The following is a 16,897-nucleotide window of genomic DNA, read 5'->3' as shown; positions in this document are numbered from 1 at the left end:
GACCGCGTTTGGGTTTAAACCCAAGGAAAAATATAACGATATTGACCAAAATATACAGTCAGTGTTCAAGGAGCACTAAAGCCCTGGCTCAAGTCATCGGAACCAAACCTGCTTGCCCCGACGAAGGTACCCAGTTACCGAAAGCGCGGCAAAAAGATAAATTAAGAGCACTGACCGTATGCATTTTGGTCAATATTTTGATCACAGTGCTCCGCAGCCCTTTCATATTTCCAAGATATACATGTACAACGATTTTTTTTCAAACTTGCGGTCCAAAATGCGATTGACGGAATGAATATTTTGATTCGTGGTTTGCTGTGCACTGCTTGTTTGCAAATGACTTATTCTCATAAAAAGGAATATCAGTCAGGCTCGGAGTTCAACAGTTGCTCGGAATTTATTGGGCTAAGGCGAGCTATGGCGAGTTGAAGACTATTTTGTGAAGGCGGAAAACTTACCTCAGTAGGTTTCGTTTACTCGTGGAGATTTCTACGAATCCAAGGAACAATTAGGTATACATTTCATAATTAGATGATTTATTTCCATTATATTAAAGCGGCAATATAAAATTACTGACACAATACACACGTTTGGAAAGTTGCTTTTAAATTGAATGCCATCTCAACTTTGGCCTTTTTTTACAATGACTGGACAAATGAAATGATAAACTGTCTACTTCGAGAGACGTTTTTCTTGTACCGTCACAGGAAATGTAGGAATAACCGTCATATGGTACAAAGAAATCTGATACAAACGAATTTACTAGAATCATTGGCTTTACATGAATTTGGCTCTGAGAATTGACAAATGTTCGTCTTTGACCTCCATTTATTTTTCTGTATAAGCCAGGTAATGCAGGCTTAGGCTCCCTTTGTTTACTGCAAATATGCTTGACAATCGTCACAATAGGACTAAAGTGTCGCTTTCAATGTATACAGAGTGAACTTGCAAACATATGCAAGGTGAAATAAGATCATCAAGTCCCGATTTCATCGGGCTGAACAGTAGAAAGCTTGCTTTTAATATGTTAACAAATTCGATCGCAAACCAACCACAGGCAACACACAGGGCTATACATTTGGGCATAACCTGCCTTAGCTCAGCATTCAAATGCACCTTATAAGTTCCATGAAATTAGCCATAAACTGATTGAAATTCAGTGTCACCTAAGTGTTCCTAAAAGACGCAAAAACCAAACCAGCCCAACCCAACTCTACCTGACCCAACTCAGCCTTACCAAATATTCATCTGTATTTGATAGAGATAATCCCTAAATTCTTCAACTATTACAACTTCCAAGCACTACTTCATTACTGTCATATACATGTACCATCATATTAGATCAGGACTAAGGCCAAGTACATGTAGGACTTTGAAGTCTTGTTTTGAAAACCTATCCTTCAATCTTGCTTGGTCTAATCCACTCAAGAATACTAACTATCCGCCATATCTGTTGACAGAACAGAGGGAAATCATCAGAAATATGCAACAAACACCCTTCTAGTATGTCCATCATTTCTGACGATGCCCTCTGCATCTTGTCTCCTCTGTTGTGCACAGATGGTACAGTCCTTAAAGACAGCAGAATATCTTCCATTATTGCGAGTAGGTAGAAACTATTCTCATACAGGGTGGGATTAAAACCGGTGCTCCTGAGTGACTGACGGAGCATAGAAGCAACAGCTTGGATGTGATTAAGAACTCTTTGGAGGATAAGGGGCGCAAGGTTTGCTGGAGTTGCCAAAGACACAAGGAGGCAGCAGAGTTGACGCTGAGTGAGATGCTGATAAAAAAAAATAAGGATTATTTTTATAATTAAGGGTCTCTAACAATAAATAAAGACATAAATAAATGTCATTGGTGTATTGAACATTTAAAGCTAATACACATGTACCGGTGGGATTCCACACGACCGTCATTCTTAGGACAAGCATCAATGTCACAGTGCTTGTTTGTGGTTGAGCAAGCATTTCATGTTGATGTTGAGCTGGAGTATAAGCTATGTAGTTTCAAATTCAGAGAAAAATAAATGCTGCAACTATTTTTGCGTTTGCGAATGCTTGCGTTTGCATTTTATGATTCATCTCTGGCATTTTCGTTGGCCCACAAAGTTTATAGGGCTCAAATTCCTTTGCAAGTTCTAGGCACAGTGCTGAATATGTCTACTATCCAGCCCTGTATACGTGTAAATGTACAATAGATTTAGCCATGATTCCGATGAATGAACAATTCCCCCCCCCCATGTAGTTGCTTAGTACTCACATCATCAAGATGTTGGTTTTGTAACACCAACTGAAGTAACTCTTCGGCAAGTCCCAGAGTTCCTCTGACAATCTCCTGATGGATCCTCTCCACTGTGCAACACTCCAGCACCCTTGCAACACCACTCACCGCATCATTCATCAGTTTCCACGGTAAACTTGCATCACGCAAATGTCTAGATATATAATGGATGAGGCACTCCATGGCTCTTAGAGAAGAGTCCTTTATTATGTGCTGTGTATCCACAGGTAGGGATCCAGCATGCTCCATCGTATCAGACAGTGATCTGATTCTCATCATACTGTGCAGAAACTGAGTGTTTGATTGAAGCAAATTCTCAAGGTTGCTGCAAGGTGGGTGCTCCATCGGAATGGATGAAGGGGGTGTCGGGTAGGTTAGTTCAGGGCCAACAGCAGATGGTTCTGTCCTGGGGTTGCCTTGCATGGAGTCTAACTCTTCAACATCCCATTCAAGATATTCCTCTTGCTCATGGTCTGAGCTCATCACTCGCAGATGAGCTACAGTTAGCTCCTGTCTTGTCCTTAGTAACTCTGCCTCAAGCTTCTCGGCACGATCTTTCCAGTCTGCCTGCTTTTTCCTTAAAAATTCAAATACATTTGAACAAGATTACACCAACAGAATACCAAGAACATCTAGAATACCTGTAATTATTGACTCCATCGACTCAATAAGTTCAACAGGGGGCAAGTTTGGGAGCAAACTATAGTTTGACCAGTAGTCAATTGCTTTTTAACAATCATGTCTCCCACATGTGAGTTCTCTTTACCTTAAAGTTTGTCCCAGGCTCTGTGCAAACTCCTTAGCAGTCATTTCTGCTGGCTTGCAGCGAATGATGGCGGTAGCTGCTGCTAACTTCAGCCTGTTGATGGAGGCTACACTAAGATCGTCGTTAGATGGTAGACGGGTGGACATTTTGGTCAAAATACAGATCAAAATGTAATGTTTGCGCTCGGTGCTGAACTTGAATTAAGTGTGCAAATAAAGAGTCTGAACAAATCGTCCCACTCATTTGTTATCAAAGAGGTAAATCGACATAAAGGTAAATTTACCCTAGCAATATGTAAATCACATAGGTTAGAAAAACCTTAGTTTGACAGATCTATATTATATATATAAACTGATACAACTAAAATAAAAAATACCGCATACGGGCCAAAAAAGAACGCCCTCTAGCGATCCGTAGTGCTAGTGGACGTGTTTGTTGCTTTCTGTGGGCGTCTACATTTTATCTTGATGGTAATTTTACTGTGACAGTTAATTTCAAAGAAAAGCAAAACTTTTGTGAAAAAAATTGATGCAACACTATACGTTATGATTTCAATTTTTTAAAAATCGATTGCTTGAATTCCAGCCCCGGCGGTTCACAATTTTGAGAAGTTCATCACTTATTTTAGCGCGGTTGATGGAACGCCCCCTGTAGACAAATGTTATGATCTAAGCCCGGTACCTATTTTGACAGAATTTCCTTAGCGAGGACGCTAGCGTTTTGACAGCTTGACTGTAATGTCTCTGGGCTGCATATGTCGTTGAGTTTTTTTACTGAAACGTAAGTAAATTATCCAGAATAGTATAACATTGGTTCAGAAGATAATGTGGAATTCTGTTTATGCTTTAGCCGATTTTTGCAGATGAAAAGGTGGTATATTTGCAAAAATTGCAGTTGGGGCCAACGCCTAGTGCCTAGGCTACATTTAGCCCAGGTGAACTCCCTGACCGTACTAAGTTACGCTGAAATGAAGACAACGTCCAACCAGGCCCAGGCTACATTCACTCAGCTTGTCACCCACTCAGGCCAGCCCCCATGTCGGCTACTCCATTAGCATTTAAACTGTCCGGCATTTCAACCCGTGCAAGACTAGAGCCTATGTAGGCTAGCTACTGGTACATCAGTACATGTAATGATGTATCCTTGGTCAAGGTGTTCGTCATTTAATGATTTATTAGCTGCACCACACTGGCTAGACCCGTAAACAGGGCCAGACATATACTCCTCTGTCTCTAGGCCCTGTCCCGACTCATAAATTAGTTTTGAAAATTTTTACGCAGTGGCTGTTGTTACGGCAGCCGTAACATATATCCCCTTTTCTATCGTTACGGCACTGCAACTGCGCAAGGGCGCCAACTTAAGCGCAGATTTCGGACTTTAGGCCTAGGGCATATTTCCCTTTAAGAAAATCTTTCAAAGTCTCCGATGAGAAAAGAAAAAAGATTCCTGCTTAGGGCTATACAATTAGAAACAAACATAAAAAAACAATTATGGTATAAACATGAAATTTAGGCGAAAAAAATAAAATAGTCCGAGCGCGGATTCGAACTCACATACCAGTGGTTCCAAACCTTCCACCTTGAGCTCTCGGCCACAAGCGTTTGGCGATCTAGGTTATTTTAAAATATATAAATCGTTGTGATGATCAGCTATGTCATCGCACCTGTGCAGTTCAGTGCCTTACCATTAGCAACCTGTTCCTATAACAAGGAAACAAAGTCCACATTCTTAAACTACATGTAACTAACATTTTGACCTTCAGGAACCGTTACTCAATCCTGATAGTTTAGGTAAATTTTGACAATATTATGCAAGAAAACTTCAAATTTCTAACCCAAGTTTGGCAAAAGACAATCACTCAGTCGAATCACGTCATTTTGTTTTTTGTCTGGTTACTCGACTCGGGTAATTTGGATTTGTCAGAACAAATCTCCGTCCAGGTCAAGGAAGCAAACTACATGTACACTCACTTATTTTTCGTTCACAGCTCTTCGGGCCGGTCATGTACATGTGTGATGCCGTTTTACCCAAAAATTTCCCTCAAAAACCAAAAGCCCTGTTTTCTTCTCTTTCTCATGTGAAAGAAGACATCACCAGCAACTAGTTTTTGTTTCGACAAAGTAGAATTAGTTCCCTTGTAATAGGAACAGGTTGCTAAGTAAAGGTAATGAACCCCAATTTTATTTGGGATATCTGGGGGCATAACTAAACATCCGCTTGATTTTATGAGCTGAAAATGCACCAGTATGTTCACTAGTTATGGGGTAAACTATTCCCTAGGTTGCTAATTGCAGAAAACTCGCCTTTCCTCATTTGTAGGACAAACTGTTGCCTTTTTTTGGCTGTTTTCCGACTCTGGACAATTATGCCCCACTTGCACAAAACTGAAGGCTGTTTTGTCACTTTCATGTTGTGTCACAGAGAGTGAGCCGTGCTACCAATGATTGCCGCAAGCAGTGTGTGACTGGACTGGGAACCAGCCAAGGGCACTGCGTATTAATGTGACACAAAACAGTCGTTTTCCATGAGTAGGCTACTCAGAATTGACAGGTACTCTCGCAGGTCTAAACAAAATTTGTAAGTGCTGAAGTCTGGGTGCAAACTAGACAGGCGCTCGTACAGGCTACCATTACTTAACAATACAAAGGACTCTGTGTAATGTACAAGTCAGGCCAAAATTCATCCAGAGTGGGAAAACGGCAACAAAAAGGCAACATTTTATCCTCTAGATGAGGAGAAAGTGAATTTTCTGCAATTAGCAACCTAGGGGATAGTTTACCCTCTAAGTAGTGAACATACTGGTGCAATTTTAGCTCATAAAATCAAGCGGATGTTTAGTTATGCCCCCAGATAGCCTGGATAAAAATTTTTAATCCTCTGAATCGAGACAGGGTGCAGTATACGATGGAGGAGTATACATGTACGTTGGGCCTTGTTATTTGTCTACATACTAGTTGGCTAGCTATCCATTGCCACCTTTGTTTTTTGTGTGCAGTGGAAAATCAAGGCAAACTATGACTTCACTGCTCACATGGCTGGCGTGATACTGATATGCAAATCAGCTGAGTCTGGACAACACCTTGGTCCAACCGATTGCATAGCCTTATTCTCTTTATGAGCTAGATTTCTAACCTCCATGACAGTACAGTCACCAGGTCCCTAATTTCGCCATCTATCATGTCAAAATTACATGGATCAAGGCTGATTGGAACATAGGCCTTGGTCTACATGTAAGTGGCAAAAGAAGCAGGTCGGGGACCAAACCACAATCTTGTGATGACGCTAGCCGGTACATACGCCGTTCGATTGTGCAAGGATGGTGTAATTTTTGTGCTATTTTTAGATCATGGTTCGCAAATGACATTGATCTCTTTATCGGCCGAAAACTTCAATACAAATACTGTAGCTACATGTACATGTACCGGCATGATTACTTAAATTTACAGGAAATGTGCTACCCCGGATCTAAATGAAAAAGTTAACGTGACAAAAATAGTGTTTTTGCTGAAGCTTACTTTATGCATGAAAATGTTGGCATGAAAAATCTCTGTTGATCTACTGTGGCAAATTTTATAATCACTATGGCGATTTTCCAAAATAACCATTGGAAAGAGGATTGCCATGGATACATGTACCGGTACATGTAGACTCCAACGGTAATGGAACCGGTCATGCGTGTTGGCCGCTGCAGGATGCGAAAAGTATTAGACTGGTTCCACTGTCCAAGTGAGCTCAGCCAAAGAAAAATAGAAATAGAAAAAGTTTACGTAAAAAATAGTTTGGCTGAAGTTTACTCTATGTATTAAATGATTGCTGGTAAAAGTCTCCATTGATCTACCGTGGCAAATTGTATGATTACCATTGGGATTTTCCAAAATAACCATCGGATCAGTTTTGCCATAGACTCCAAAGGTACAGCAACGGCGGTCATGGTATGCGTGTTGTCACTGCAAAAAGTACAGTTTAGCTGATCAAACCAGTCAATGCCAAAAAAAACAGTTTTGCTTAAGCTTACATTACTTTATGCATGAAAATATTGCCATAACAAATCTCCATCAATTGATTTGTGCCTTACCAAATTTTATAATTACTGGGGTGATTTTACGAAATAACCATCTGAAATAGCACGGCAGCCATGTGGGCTGCCAGCATGGTGGCAACTTTCAAATCTTGTTATTTTACAAAATCTCGTGAGAAAGACAACATTATTATTGACCTGATAACATGACGTTATTGCCGCTTGAACTAGTGACATAAGCAGAAACTAGTGACGTCTGTAGATTGTGGTTTGGTCCCTAACCTGAGGCTAAACACAAAAATAGCTATACATGTACATGTATTCCAGGTTACCCAACCCAACCTAGAAAATCACGCGGAACCTACAAGTATATCTTTTTATTTGACAAATGGTGCCTTGCCCCGAGCCTAATTTTGTGTATCATCCTGTACATGGTACATGTATTATTTTAGTTTTTTTTTTTTGCAAGAGATGGACTGCTCTTGTGTGTTTGCATTTCAACAACCAGCTGCTTTAGTGCTGAACATTACATGTACATGAACATGTACAATATACAGTGTATGTGTACTATACATGTACATGATGTGTGTTTACATGTACATGTATCATTGTATGCATTCTACATATCATCACGGTTTCACAAACAGACAAGTGGCCCAAAATCATGATTTTTTTCAAATGTCTGTTTTGTTCTTTGCATAATGTAATGCCTGCAACTTGGTGTACATGTAATCATATTTTTACCAAATCTACTGAAACCAGCCAAATCATAATCAGATCTCTGTGGGAGAAGAATCAGCTACATATATATACTGCATTTTTCATTTTCATGAAGAGACAAAGTTGTCTTCTGTATACATGTATAGTGTTAGCAATAAAGGGCAAAACCATCATAGGCAAATTTGTCTTTCCGCATTCAGGAAGAGAAAAATTTGATTCTTGAAATGTAGATGTAACAATTTTGCACCTGGCATGTGCTATGGAAAAGGGTGTGCTGTGTACATGTACATGTATGCGGTTTTCACGAAGAGACAAACGTCACACAAATTTTAGCATTTTCTTGAACAGATAAAAGTGCTTGTTTACAAAAGAAACAAATTTTAATTGACTTCTTATTATTTAAAAGTTTTGTGTCATTTGTGTATTACCGATAGCATTAATAAAATCAAAAGAGATACTGGGGAAATACATGTAAGTGTTTGAAAATGAGACCAACTTCAAATGCAATTTTCTTAAAATCTAGCTTTTACTCACTGATGAGACTTTTGTGTCTTGGAGAAAATGATGACAATTTATACACTATGCTTGTTACATGTACCAATTAGTACCGCTACATGTATGTGTACATACTGTACATTGTATGTGTGTGCACCTGTAGGGGGTGCCCCAAGAAATCTTGTTGCCATAATGATACTTGTTTGTATATTATCACACTGATAATAGGCTACCTGTATAATTCTGGGGACTTACTGTGCATATGTACAATGTACATGCACTAAGTGACCCACAGCAAAACAAGATCAGCAGAGGTACTAGTAGTCTGACTCTTGACAGGCCTGGACCTCATGAGCGGCTGATTGTCTGTGAATTATATTTGTTCACCGAGGCATTAATGACTTACCTGGATAACAAGGCTGTGAACTGGGAGGAGTTGTGCAAAGGCCATATCATTAAAGAGAAGGTTGACATTTCAAATTCAAGGCATCAAATTGTATTAGTGGATACCTGTGCTAGATACAAACATGTACTTGGACATGTACATTGTATGCACCTTAATTGCACATTGGCAATCCATTATTTAGTTCCTTTCGCACAGAGTACTTAAATTGTATTCAGAATGGCCCAAATTTTCTGATGAGGGGGACATACACGTACATGTACATACGTTACAGTATACCTGTATTAAATGATCAGTTTTTGTTTCTTTGGTTCACAATGCTTACATGTATTAGTTTTTGCTAAAGAAATTCCAATATTTCAGAAAATCAATTAAATTTTGTCTACAGCACACATTGTAAGTCGTTTACATATTTTTTTCAATATTGAGAGAAAAATCTAAAAAAAGTACATGTATGGTACTTGCTCATCACTTCAGGTAACAATGTATACGACCATATCTATTGCAATCTGAAGATGACCTACTCTATTGTACATGTATGTACCATGCATTGCTGCAGCTTTTTTGTTCAGTTCTACTCAGGTTTATTGGCATCTGATAATTCCTTGAGGCCATGCACTTTTTTATATGATATGTAGTGTTTATGGCTCACCTTTGACCTCCTACAAGGTGAATATCTCACACATTTACACATTATTTACACGTAGAGTCTGTTAAAATATATCACGAAGGCAATTTGTCTACATGTGAATGTGCTTTTGGAAATTGGTCATGTTGGTGTAAGGTGCCATGTGCACACCCAAATGACATGATGTGAAAGTGACGTTTGCTGTGTCCTTTTTGTTGGGACATCCTGTAGTGCACATGTACATGGACATGGACATCCAAAATACATGTACTGGTACATGTAGATATTTTAATTGATTCTAACACACCCAGAATGCATACTGGTAAGTCAAGAAATAATTTTCCCAGCAACGTATGCACCGGTACACTTTATTTACAGTATTTCAACAGTTCAATGTACTGAGGATTACATTATTACATAAATGCACCAAGGAACTAGCGGTGCCTCATCTGATTTCTGATATGTCTTATATACTGACATGACTGAGTATCATACTTGAGGAATATTCCAAGCAACCGGGTACATTTACATGGAAAATGCATAGAAAATTAGGGTGGAGATTGTGAAATATGTACATGTACATACAGGTACATGTATAGAGCTAAAATCCTTCACAAAATAACATTCACAGTAAATTTGACAAGTCCTCTTAAAGATTGTTCCATTAGAGTTGATTGGTTTTGAATATGTTCAGAACCAATCAATTTTAATGGAAGTGTATGGAAGCTGTACCTCCTTAGTTGTATCAGTATTCCCTTCGGTAAATCTGTGACAAGCAGTCACTTGTATTGTTCAAACCTTGAATTGTCAGTCAATTAATGCACGGGAATGGGCAGCTGGTTGCTGCACAGTTAAGAAAATACATACATTATGTACATGTACGGATACACACATTACGGGTAACATTACGTGCATGTACCCAACGTACATGTACGTGTTTCTGAGTCTTCCAGCCCAGTGTCTGAAACTGAAGATTTTCCCCCTGAAAAGATAGATGTGTATTTCACTCTGGGGGACAGGTACATGTCCATATATATACGAACTTGTTGATGTTGTTAGAGGTATGTAGGGTGCAATGTACATGTACTGCTACATGTTCCTGAGGCTGCTTGTGGGCAAATACATGTACATGTAAAACATCTGGTGGGGGACAGTACCTGATGAATAATTCATAAAACCACCTGAGTACCATGGCACAGCAGATAAAACATGCTCTGCAGCAAGTCATGCAATCAGTAACTCCTGCTGGACTCATAATGAAAACAGACACTACTTGACAGAGCTCTGTAGCAAGCATACATGTACATGTACTGTACATGGACAGTCAATACTCACAACATCTTTGTCAGTGCTGTACATGTATATTTTGGATGACATGTTTTAACTGCCACTTTCTTTTTAATGCACATTTTTATCCTAATACTTACTTTCATGGCATGCACAGCTGTGTAAGATTAGGCCCGGCCTCTCTATTTTTTGTTGTCTGTAATGAATGTAACACAGCAAGATACCGGTACATATTTATGGTTTATTGCACGTTCTCCAGATGTTCTGAGGTTGAGCTGAGTGACTGCATACATGCACATCCCTTCAGTCTGAGCTGTGAGGATGGTGTATCACTCGTGGCTGTTCTAATGAACTGAGTAACCAGACTGAGTGACCACCATGGTGCTGGAATCAATCATCGCTGGCCTGCTCAACAAGTACTTGGGCAAATATGTGCAGAATTTGGACAGCGAAAACCTGAATCTCGGCATCTTCAGTGGTAATGTGTTTTGTTCATGTGTTTATTCTAGTATACATGTACACGTACATGTACATGTATATGGACTGGCTAAGAGGTCACTGGTGCATGTCCTATGTGTGTACATGTATATGTAGACGTGGTACATGTAGGTGCATCCCCATTGACTGTACATGTACAGGGTCCTTTCTCCCCCAGGCCAAAGGCCAAGGGAAATAAACCCCCTTCTGGTCACTCATGGGGGGGGGACATGCATAAGTGACTGAATTATGCCAGTTTGTGTACATGAGCGTGTACATTTATCGGTACATATGAACAATGACACACCTCTGTAAAAAATTTAATATTAGAAAACAAACTTCATAATTAAGTGTTTTCGTTCAACCAAATAACTCAACAAAGACAATGCAGTTCAAATGATAGCACAGAACATGAATTAAAACAATCATGTAATGCGTTCATAAATTTTTCTAAGTTTAAATAGTAACGTATGTCTGTAAATTGTAGTAATTTTAGATCAGCAAATTTATAAGTGAGCAGTACATACATGTATGAACACGATTACAGTGTAAATATCCAGCTACATGTACATGTAAATGTAGCTTTTGTAATCAACATAAGTTTGTCAAATGTACTGACGTATGTGAAGTTATACATGTACAAGGTTGTAATCTGAAGCAGCATTTTATGCAGAGTTGTATACATGTATTGCTGTTTGCAAGCCTGCAATGTGGACCCTATTAGCAGAGTTCATCATGCTAATGAGAGAAAGACCATGATGGTCACATACAGTGTACAGCCCCGTACATGTATGATTTCATTAATTAATAAGTTCCCGTGCCCAGGTTAGTCCTAGATATGGCTGTGAACAAGCCTGTTATGAACTGTATATAGCCAATGATTTTCCGTTTCGAAAATTGTTATTTTTCCATTTCGCCAAGTCCCGAATTCTGTTTCAGAAATTTAAATCCCGTTTCATCCTCATACTTTTGTAAGCATGAAAAAGGAGAGCAAGGTTTAAAAGATACCGGTACATGGAAACCATTTACCCAACCATAATACACCCCCCGGAAAAAAGGAAAAGAAACAAATATTGTTTGGAAATACTCTTAATGTTTCCAACTGTTTAACATGCAGTACTAACTAAGGGTTGGAATTTACGTTTTATTTGCTAAACAGTTAGCAGCATTTCAATTTGCCATTTAACCATTCGACCAACATAAAAACAAAGGCCGCTGCATGTCTGCTCTGTTTCTGCCTAACAAGTGAGTTATTTAATGCAGGTACAATGTACATGTATGTAGCTCAACAACAATGCAGACTTAGGGTTTTCTGAGTGTACATGTATGCTGATTGAGGGCGTAGGACTTTCAAAAAAAAAAAGAGAACGGAGGGGAGATGGATGGAATTTATCACTGTGCAATTATGAGGAATTCATTTGGCCTGTTCAGCAGAATATTTTCTTCAAAAAAAGACGAAAGGTTTTTGGAAGAAGTTGTTTATAAATTTGGAGGCCTAGAAAATGTCTGTTTGGTACGCTATTTGCCATAAATTAATGTCAAGAAAAGGAGGTGAAGGACCATTATTTAATTTATCCTGGGCTGTACAACAAAGTGGTAATCCTTCACCACTGAAAGAAAGCCTGGCTGGGGGCCAGGCAGGGTCCAGTTAGCTGCCCCAGGGGGCCCAGGTCTGTCCATGGTAATACTGTTTCTTGGCAACAGTGACATAAATCTGGGACTGCCCAAGTGTAACAATCCTACCAGTGGCTGCTTTGGTTGCAAAGAATCAACTAACTACGGGTAATTGGCTGAGGATTTCTAGAAGTGCATGTGGGCATCTTCAAAGATATGTGACCCAGCCCCAAATACTTAAAAATTATTGTGTCTAACGGAATAATAGAGCTGTCAATCACTCCTCTGGAGATTTCTTTTTCTGCAGAGCTGGGGTGGATTTATTCTAGATTTTCTTTCATTGGGACTTGCCAAGCCACTTGAAAATAATCATTTCTTCCCAGGTACATGTAATTTTGGGTGTATTGGCATCAAATTCAGATAAAATCATGATATTAAGTATTAAAACAGCTGAATATTTTTGTTCAATGTTTAGACAAATTAAATCTTGGACAAGGTACTTTTAGGCTAGACTGGCTAGCTCTAAGAACTTTTTCTGCTTCCTCAAAAACTAAGTACGGTCTGTTTACGCTTTTGTCTGTCTTCAAAATTAAAATGGATAATGGAATTAATATGATGCATGTACAGACAGAATACACCATAAAAAATACCAGAAAGTAAATTTTAACCCTTTTTATTCAAGTGAGATTTGGCTACACAAAAAGCACATTTGTAGCACCGTGACGGGGACGCATCTCTCTTGGTGCCGTAAGTATTGGTTGTGGTTGGACAGTCACCATGTGAGCGGCGCGCCTGTGCTGAAGTTGAGTGGGCGGCTGCATCAAGGCTATTGCCACGGCACACACAAAGCTTCCTCCATCCAGTGTGGTCATCACGCCACTACCACAAAGAATCTGCTATTTTTTCAGTGGTAATGAAGAATGTATTTGAGAAAAGCGGAGTTCCAAGTTAGCCGACTTCGAGTTATCAAAAAGTTCTTTGATTTGACCAGGTGCTGAAGTGTTTCGAAGTGTAAAGACACTCTCGCAGCATCGTTTGAAAATAAAAATTAACCCAGATTGCGTCTATTGAACTTTGTAAAAGCTCCAACTGTTAGTTACATGTATCTCTAAACGAATTGGTTTTTTTTTGTTTTTACGGTTAAACGTTAAAGGAGTGACCCTTAGTACTTACTACCCTTATCTCAAGGAGTCTATGCGGATTCTCAGACCGAACACCGAATGTCCCACATGTGCAATAAGCATACATGTACGGTATGTCAGTATGAACTTGTTGTGCCTGATTTTGTTGCAAGTACGGTGCACGCACGTGTGAACGCATACTGCGCCGCTGCGCTGTGCCGGCTGCCGCTGCAACCATGGGGTTCACACATGCCATAGCGCTTGCAACTGCGGGACGACCCAATCATGTGGTGGAGTGGTGCAATGTACATGTAGCATGTTTCCCGGTTCATTATAAGCAAGCATTTGAAAAGGGTTTGGTCATGTTGGTAGGCATTTATTTATAGTACTGTGTGGAAAGTTCTCTTTACTTTTCAAGCCATTCGTAGTGGGAAATTTTCGGTAATCGTGGAAAATCATTGGCTCTAACTCTACTGCACTAACACATGATTGCATTCTTCTTGCTGGTAAATTATTTTCTTAAGCTTTCAAATAAACAGTGGATATACATGTACCGGTACATGTACAGTACATGTAGTGTACATGTACACTGTACTGGTACATGCTGATGTACATGTACATGTACAGTCATGTGGATTCGCAATATGTTCATAGCAGTGGTATGCACTGGTACAATGTATGAACATGTGCACATATGCCTTACCGGAACATGTACATGTACATGTATAAATTTATCCATGCATGCTGACTAATGATAGGCACAGTGTACATGTACAGTACAACAGTACCCGGGGTACACATGTATACAATGTACATGTACCTGCATGTTCACATGTACACATACATTGTACATGTATGTACATGTACTGTACATCCATACATGTACATGTACACTTTATCATTTTGAACATGCATGCACATGGCGTGATGTTAGTGGATGTACCGGACGGTACAGTAATGTACATGTACATGTACATCTAACTACATGTACATGTACATGTACTGTATACCTGTACATCACATACATGTACATGTATTTATACATGTACACGTCATGTAGCCTTACATGTACAATGTACACAGTCTCTGATGACCTGGAAATTAAAAAACACACATCTGGGCTGAGAAATCAGTCGGTATGCATACACGTACCTTGGGGTTAGTTTGGTTAAAAATTATCCTCCTTGCCTTCCTGTTTTCCTTGGTAAGTACAGTACATGTTCAGTGTGCCCCTAGGGTTCTGCTGTTTGCATGTTCTATGCTTGAAGAACATGTACATGTACATTATCCATGTGTACGACCATAGGACATGCTGTGATTCATTAAAAAACCTTCTTTTGCTGGAACCGTCACAAACCGTCAGAGTTGCCACAGTACTGCAGACACATACTGGTACATGTTGTACATGTCCTACCGGTAGCTGCATGTATCAAACAAAGATGGTAATCAGGTCTTGAAGTTCAATGGGATATTCCTGTGAATGATTCAACATGAAACTTCCCTGTGGCCATATATCAGTTTTGTCATTCATTACCGTCCAATCACTGTGCATTCGATTTGCCATTGTGTACACAGCAGCACTTGGTGTCTTGCTCATAGACCTGCACTCAGACAAATGCATATGTACACATGTACATAAATCAATAAAGCCAATGAATTTGCTGGGTCTTTTGTTAATCAAGTGGAGACTTCAAACTGCTGGAGACCTACCAGTACATGTACATGTACAGTATAATGTGTAGAATTGACTTGACTGCATTTCACTAGAGATGGGTCTGCTATTTGACATCACAGACACATTTTTCCTTCAAGTGGCTGCTTAATAAATACATGTATACAGTGTACGTAAGTGGATGTCATTACAAAATTAAAAGGATAATTCACAAAGTGTTGAAACTCCGCAGTTATCAAAACACCAAATGATAATACATGTCTTGTTCTCTTAAAATACTGAATCCTACCAGTACATGAACATGTATTTAAATGAAAATTTAAATTAATGGGACAAATGTCCATTGTGAATAAATTGGAAGTAAAATTGAAAACCGACCAAAAGGTGATATTTCTGTAAACTTTGGCTGCCCATAAAACTGGTTGTCAAAATGAGAGTGGTCTGTGTACCAAAGTATGACGTTATTTAGAACCAGAAAGTACAGTGCAAATGAATGGGGTACCGGTACACGTACATGTATATATGTACATGTACATGCGCGTTGGTTCAGGCGCCGGTTCTTGTGCGAATGCCTTTTACACGATTCGGTAGTCATCTCGGTACTCATGACGGTACAAAATACATACCGGTACATGTTGTCCCGGTATGTACATGTACATGCAGTTTGCTTTAAACATGTCAAAATTACAATTTGCTGAAAATGCATCTGGCAGTTTTTGTTTTAAATTACAATCTCCACATTTTATGAGATGTGCTTGTTTATAGTTGAATTGTTCATGTACACGAGCTGGCTGTCTCAAGACTTTTCTAGGAAAGAAATTCGGTTTCGGTTTCATAATAGTGCAACAACAGTGTACATGTAATCCGGCATGCAAACATATGTAAAGATTACACTCACCATGTACATGTTATAGTCACTTCTTCAGTGACATACAAGTAGTCATACATGTACCGGTAGTCCAGAATTTGTAAATTTCATGTGAAATATTCATGAGGTGGTCTTCCAACAATTGGATGATTGCTTGTTGACACCTCGTATTGACAGCATATTGCACCATGCAGACACAAGTTCTCCATATGTGTACATGTACTGTACATTACGAATACATGTAACTGTGTATGTATGTATAGGCCTTTTCACACTAGACAAATCTCGGGATTGACACAGGGTTGACACAGGGTTGAAAACCGGCAGCAATTCACACTTGAAAATTTTCAACCCTGCTCCAATCCTGCGTCAATCCCGAGATTGACTTCAACCCGGGTTGAACTCAACCCTGCTCCGGACCAGGATTGAGATTTTCAACCCGGGTTGAAAATTGTTTGTGCTCATTTCTGGGTTGAACTCACCCCGATAAGCCTAATTCATACGAAACAAGTGTGAAACTACATGTATGCTGGGTTAAATGCACG

At 39.4% G+C, this 16,897-nt stretch overlaps 2 protein-coding genes across 5 annotated transcripts in view; one reads left to right on the top strand and one right to left on the bottom strand.

Annotated features, from left to right (window-relative positions):
• Nucleotides 1-515: 515 nt before the first annotated feature.
• Nucleotides 516-3,477, bottom strand: LOC110984653 (meiosis-specific protein MEI4-like). Its single transcript, XM_022245037.2, has 3 exons — nucleotides 3,050-3,477; nucleotides 2,263-2,860; nucleotides 516-1,783 (listed from the first exon to the last, which is right to left on the bottom strand). The coding sequence occupies exons 1-3, from the start codon at nucleotides 3,193-3,195 to the stop codon at nucleotides 1,394-1,396; spliced, it is 1,134 nt and encodes a 377-aa protein (XP_022100729.2). The 5' UTR covers nucleotides 3,196-3,477; the 3' UTR covers nucleotides 516-1,393.
• Nucleotides 3,478-3,700: 223 nt separating this feature from the next.
• The window catches only part of LOC110984633 (intermembrane lipid transfer protein VPS13A-like), a 95,006-nt gene continuing 81,809 nt past the window's right edge, over nucleotides 3,701-16,897 (top strand). For 2 of the 4 annotated variants that reach the window (XM_087146223.1, XM_087146220.1), the window contains exons 1-2: nucleotides 3,701-3,829; nucleotides 10,860-11,078. In XM_087146223.1, the coding sequence (XP_087002349.1) occupies nucleotides 10,979-11,078 (100 nt within the window). In that variant the 5' untranslated portion in view covers nucleotides 3,701-3,829; nucleotides 10,860-10,978. Of the gene's footprint in view, nucleotides 3,830-5,470; nucleotides 5,627-10,859; nucleotides 11,079-16,897 lie in introns of all 4 variants that reach the window. The other 2 variants (XM_087146221.1, XM_087146222.1) reach the window with 2 other exon arrangements.

This window comes from Acanthaster planci, linkage group LG15 (genome assembly GCF_054643075.1).
Source record: "Acanthaster planci isolate LZ-2023a linkage group LG15, COTS_SCS, whole genome shotgun sequence".
In the NCBI taxonomy this organism is placed as follows: domain Eukaryota; kingdom Metazoa; phylum Echinodermata; class Asteroidea; order Valvatida; family Acanthasteridae; genus Acanthaster; species Acanthaster planci.
The sequence above is the reverse complement of the archived record's forward strand: the minus strand, read 5'-3'. Positions and strand labels throughout refer to the sequence as shown.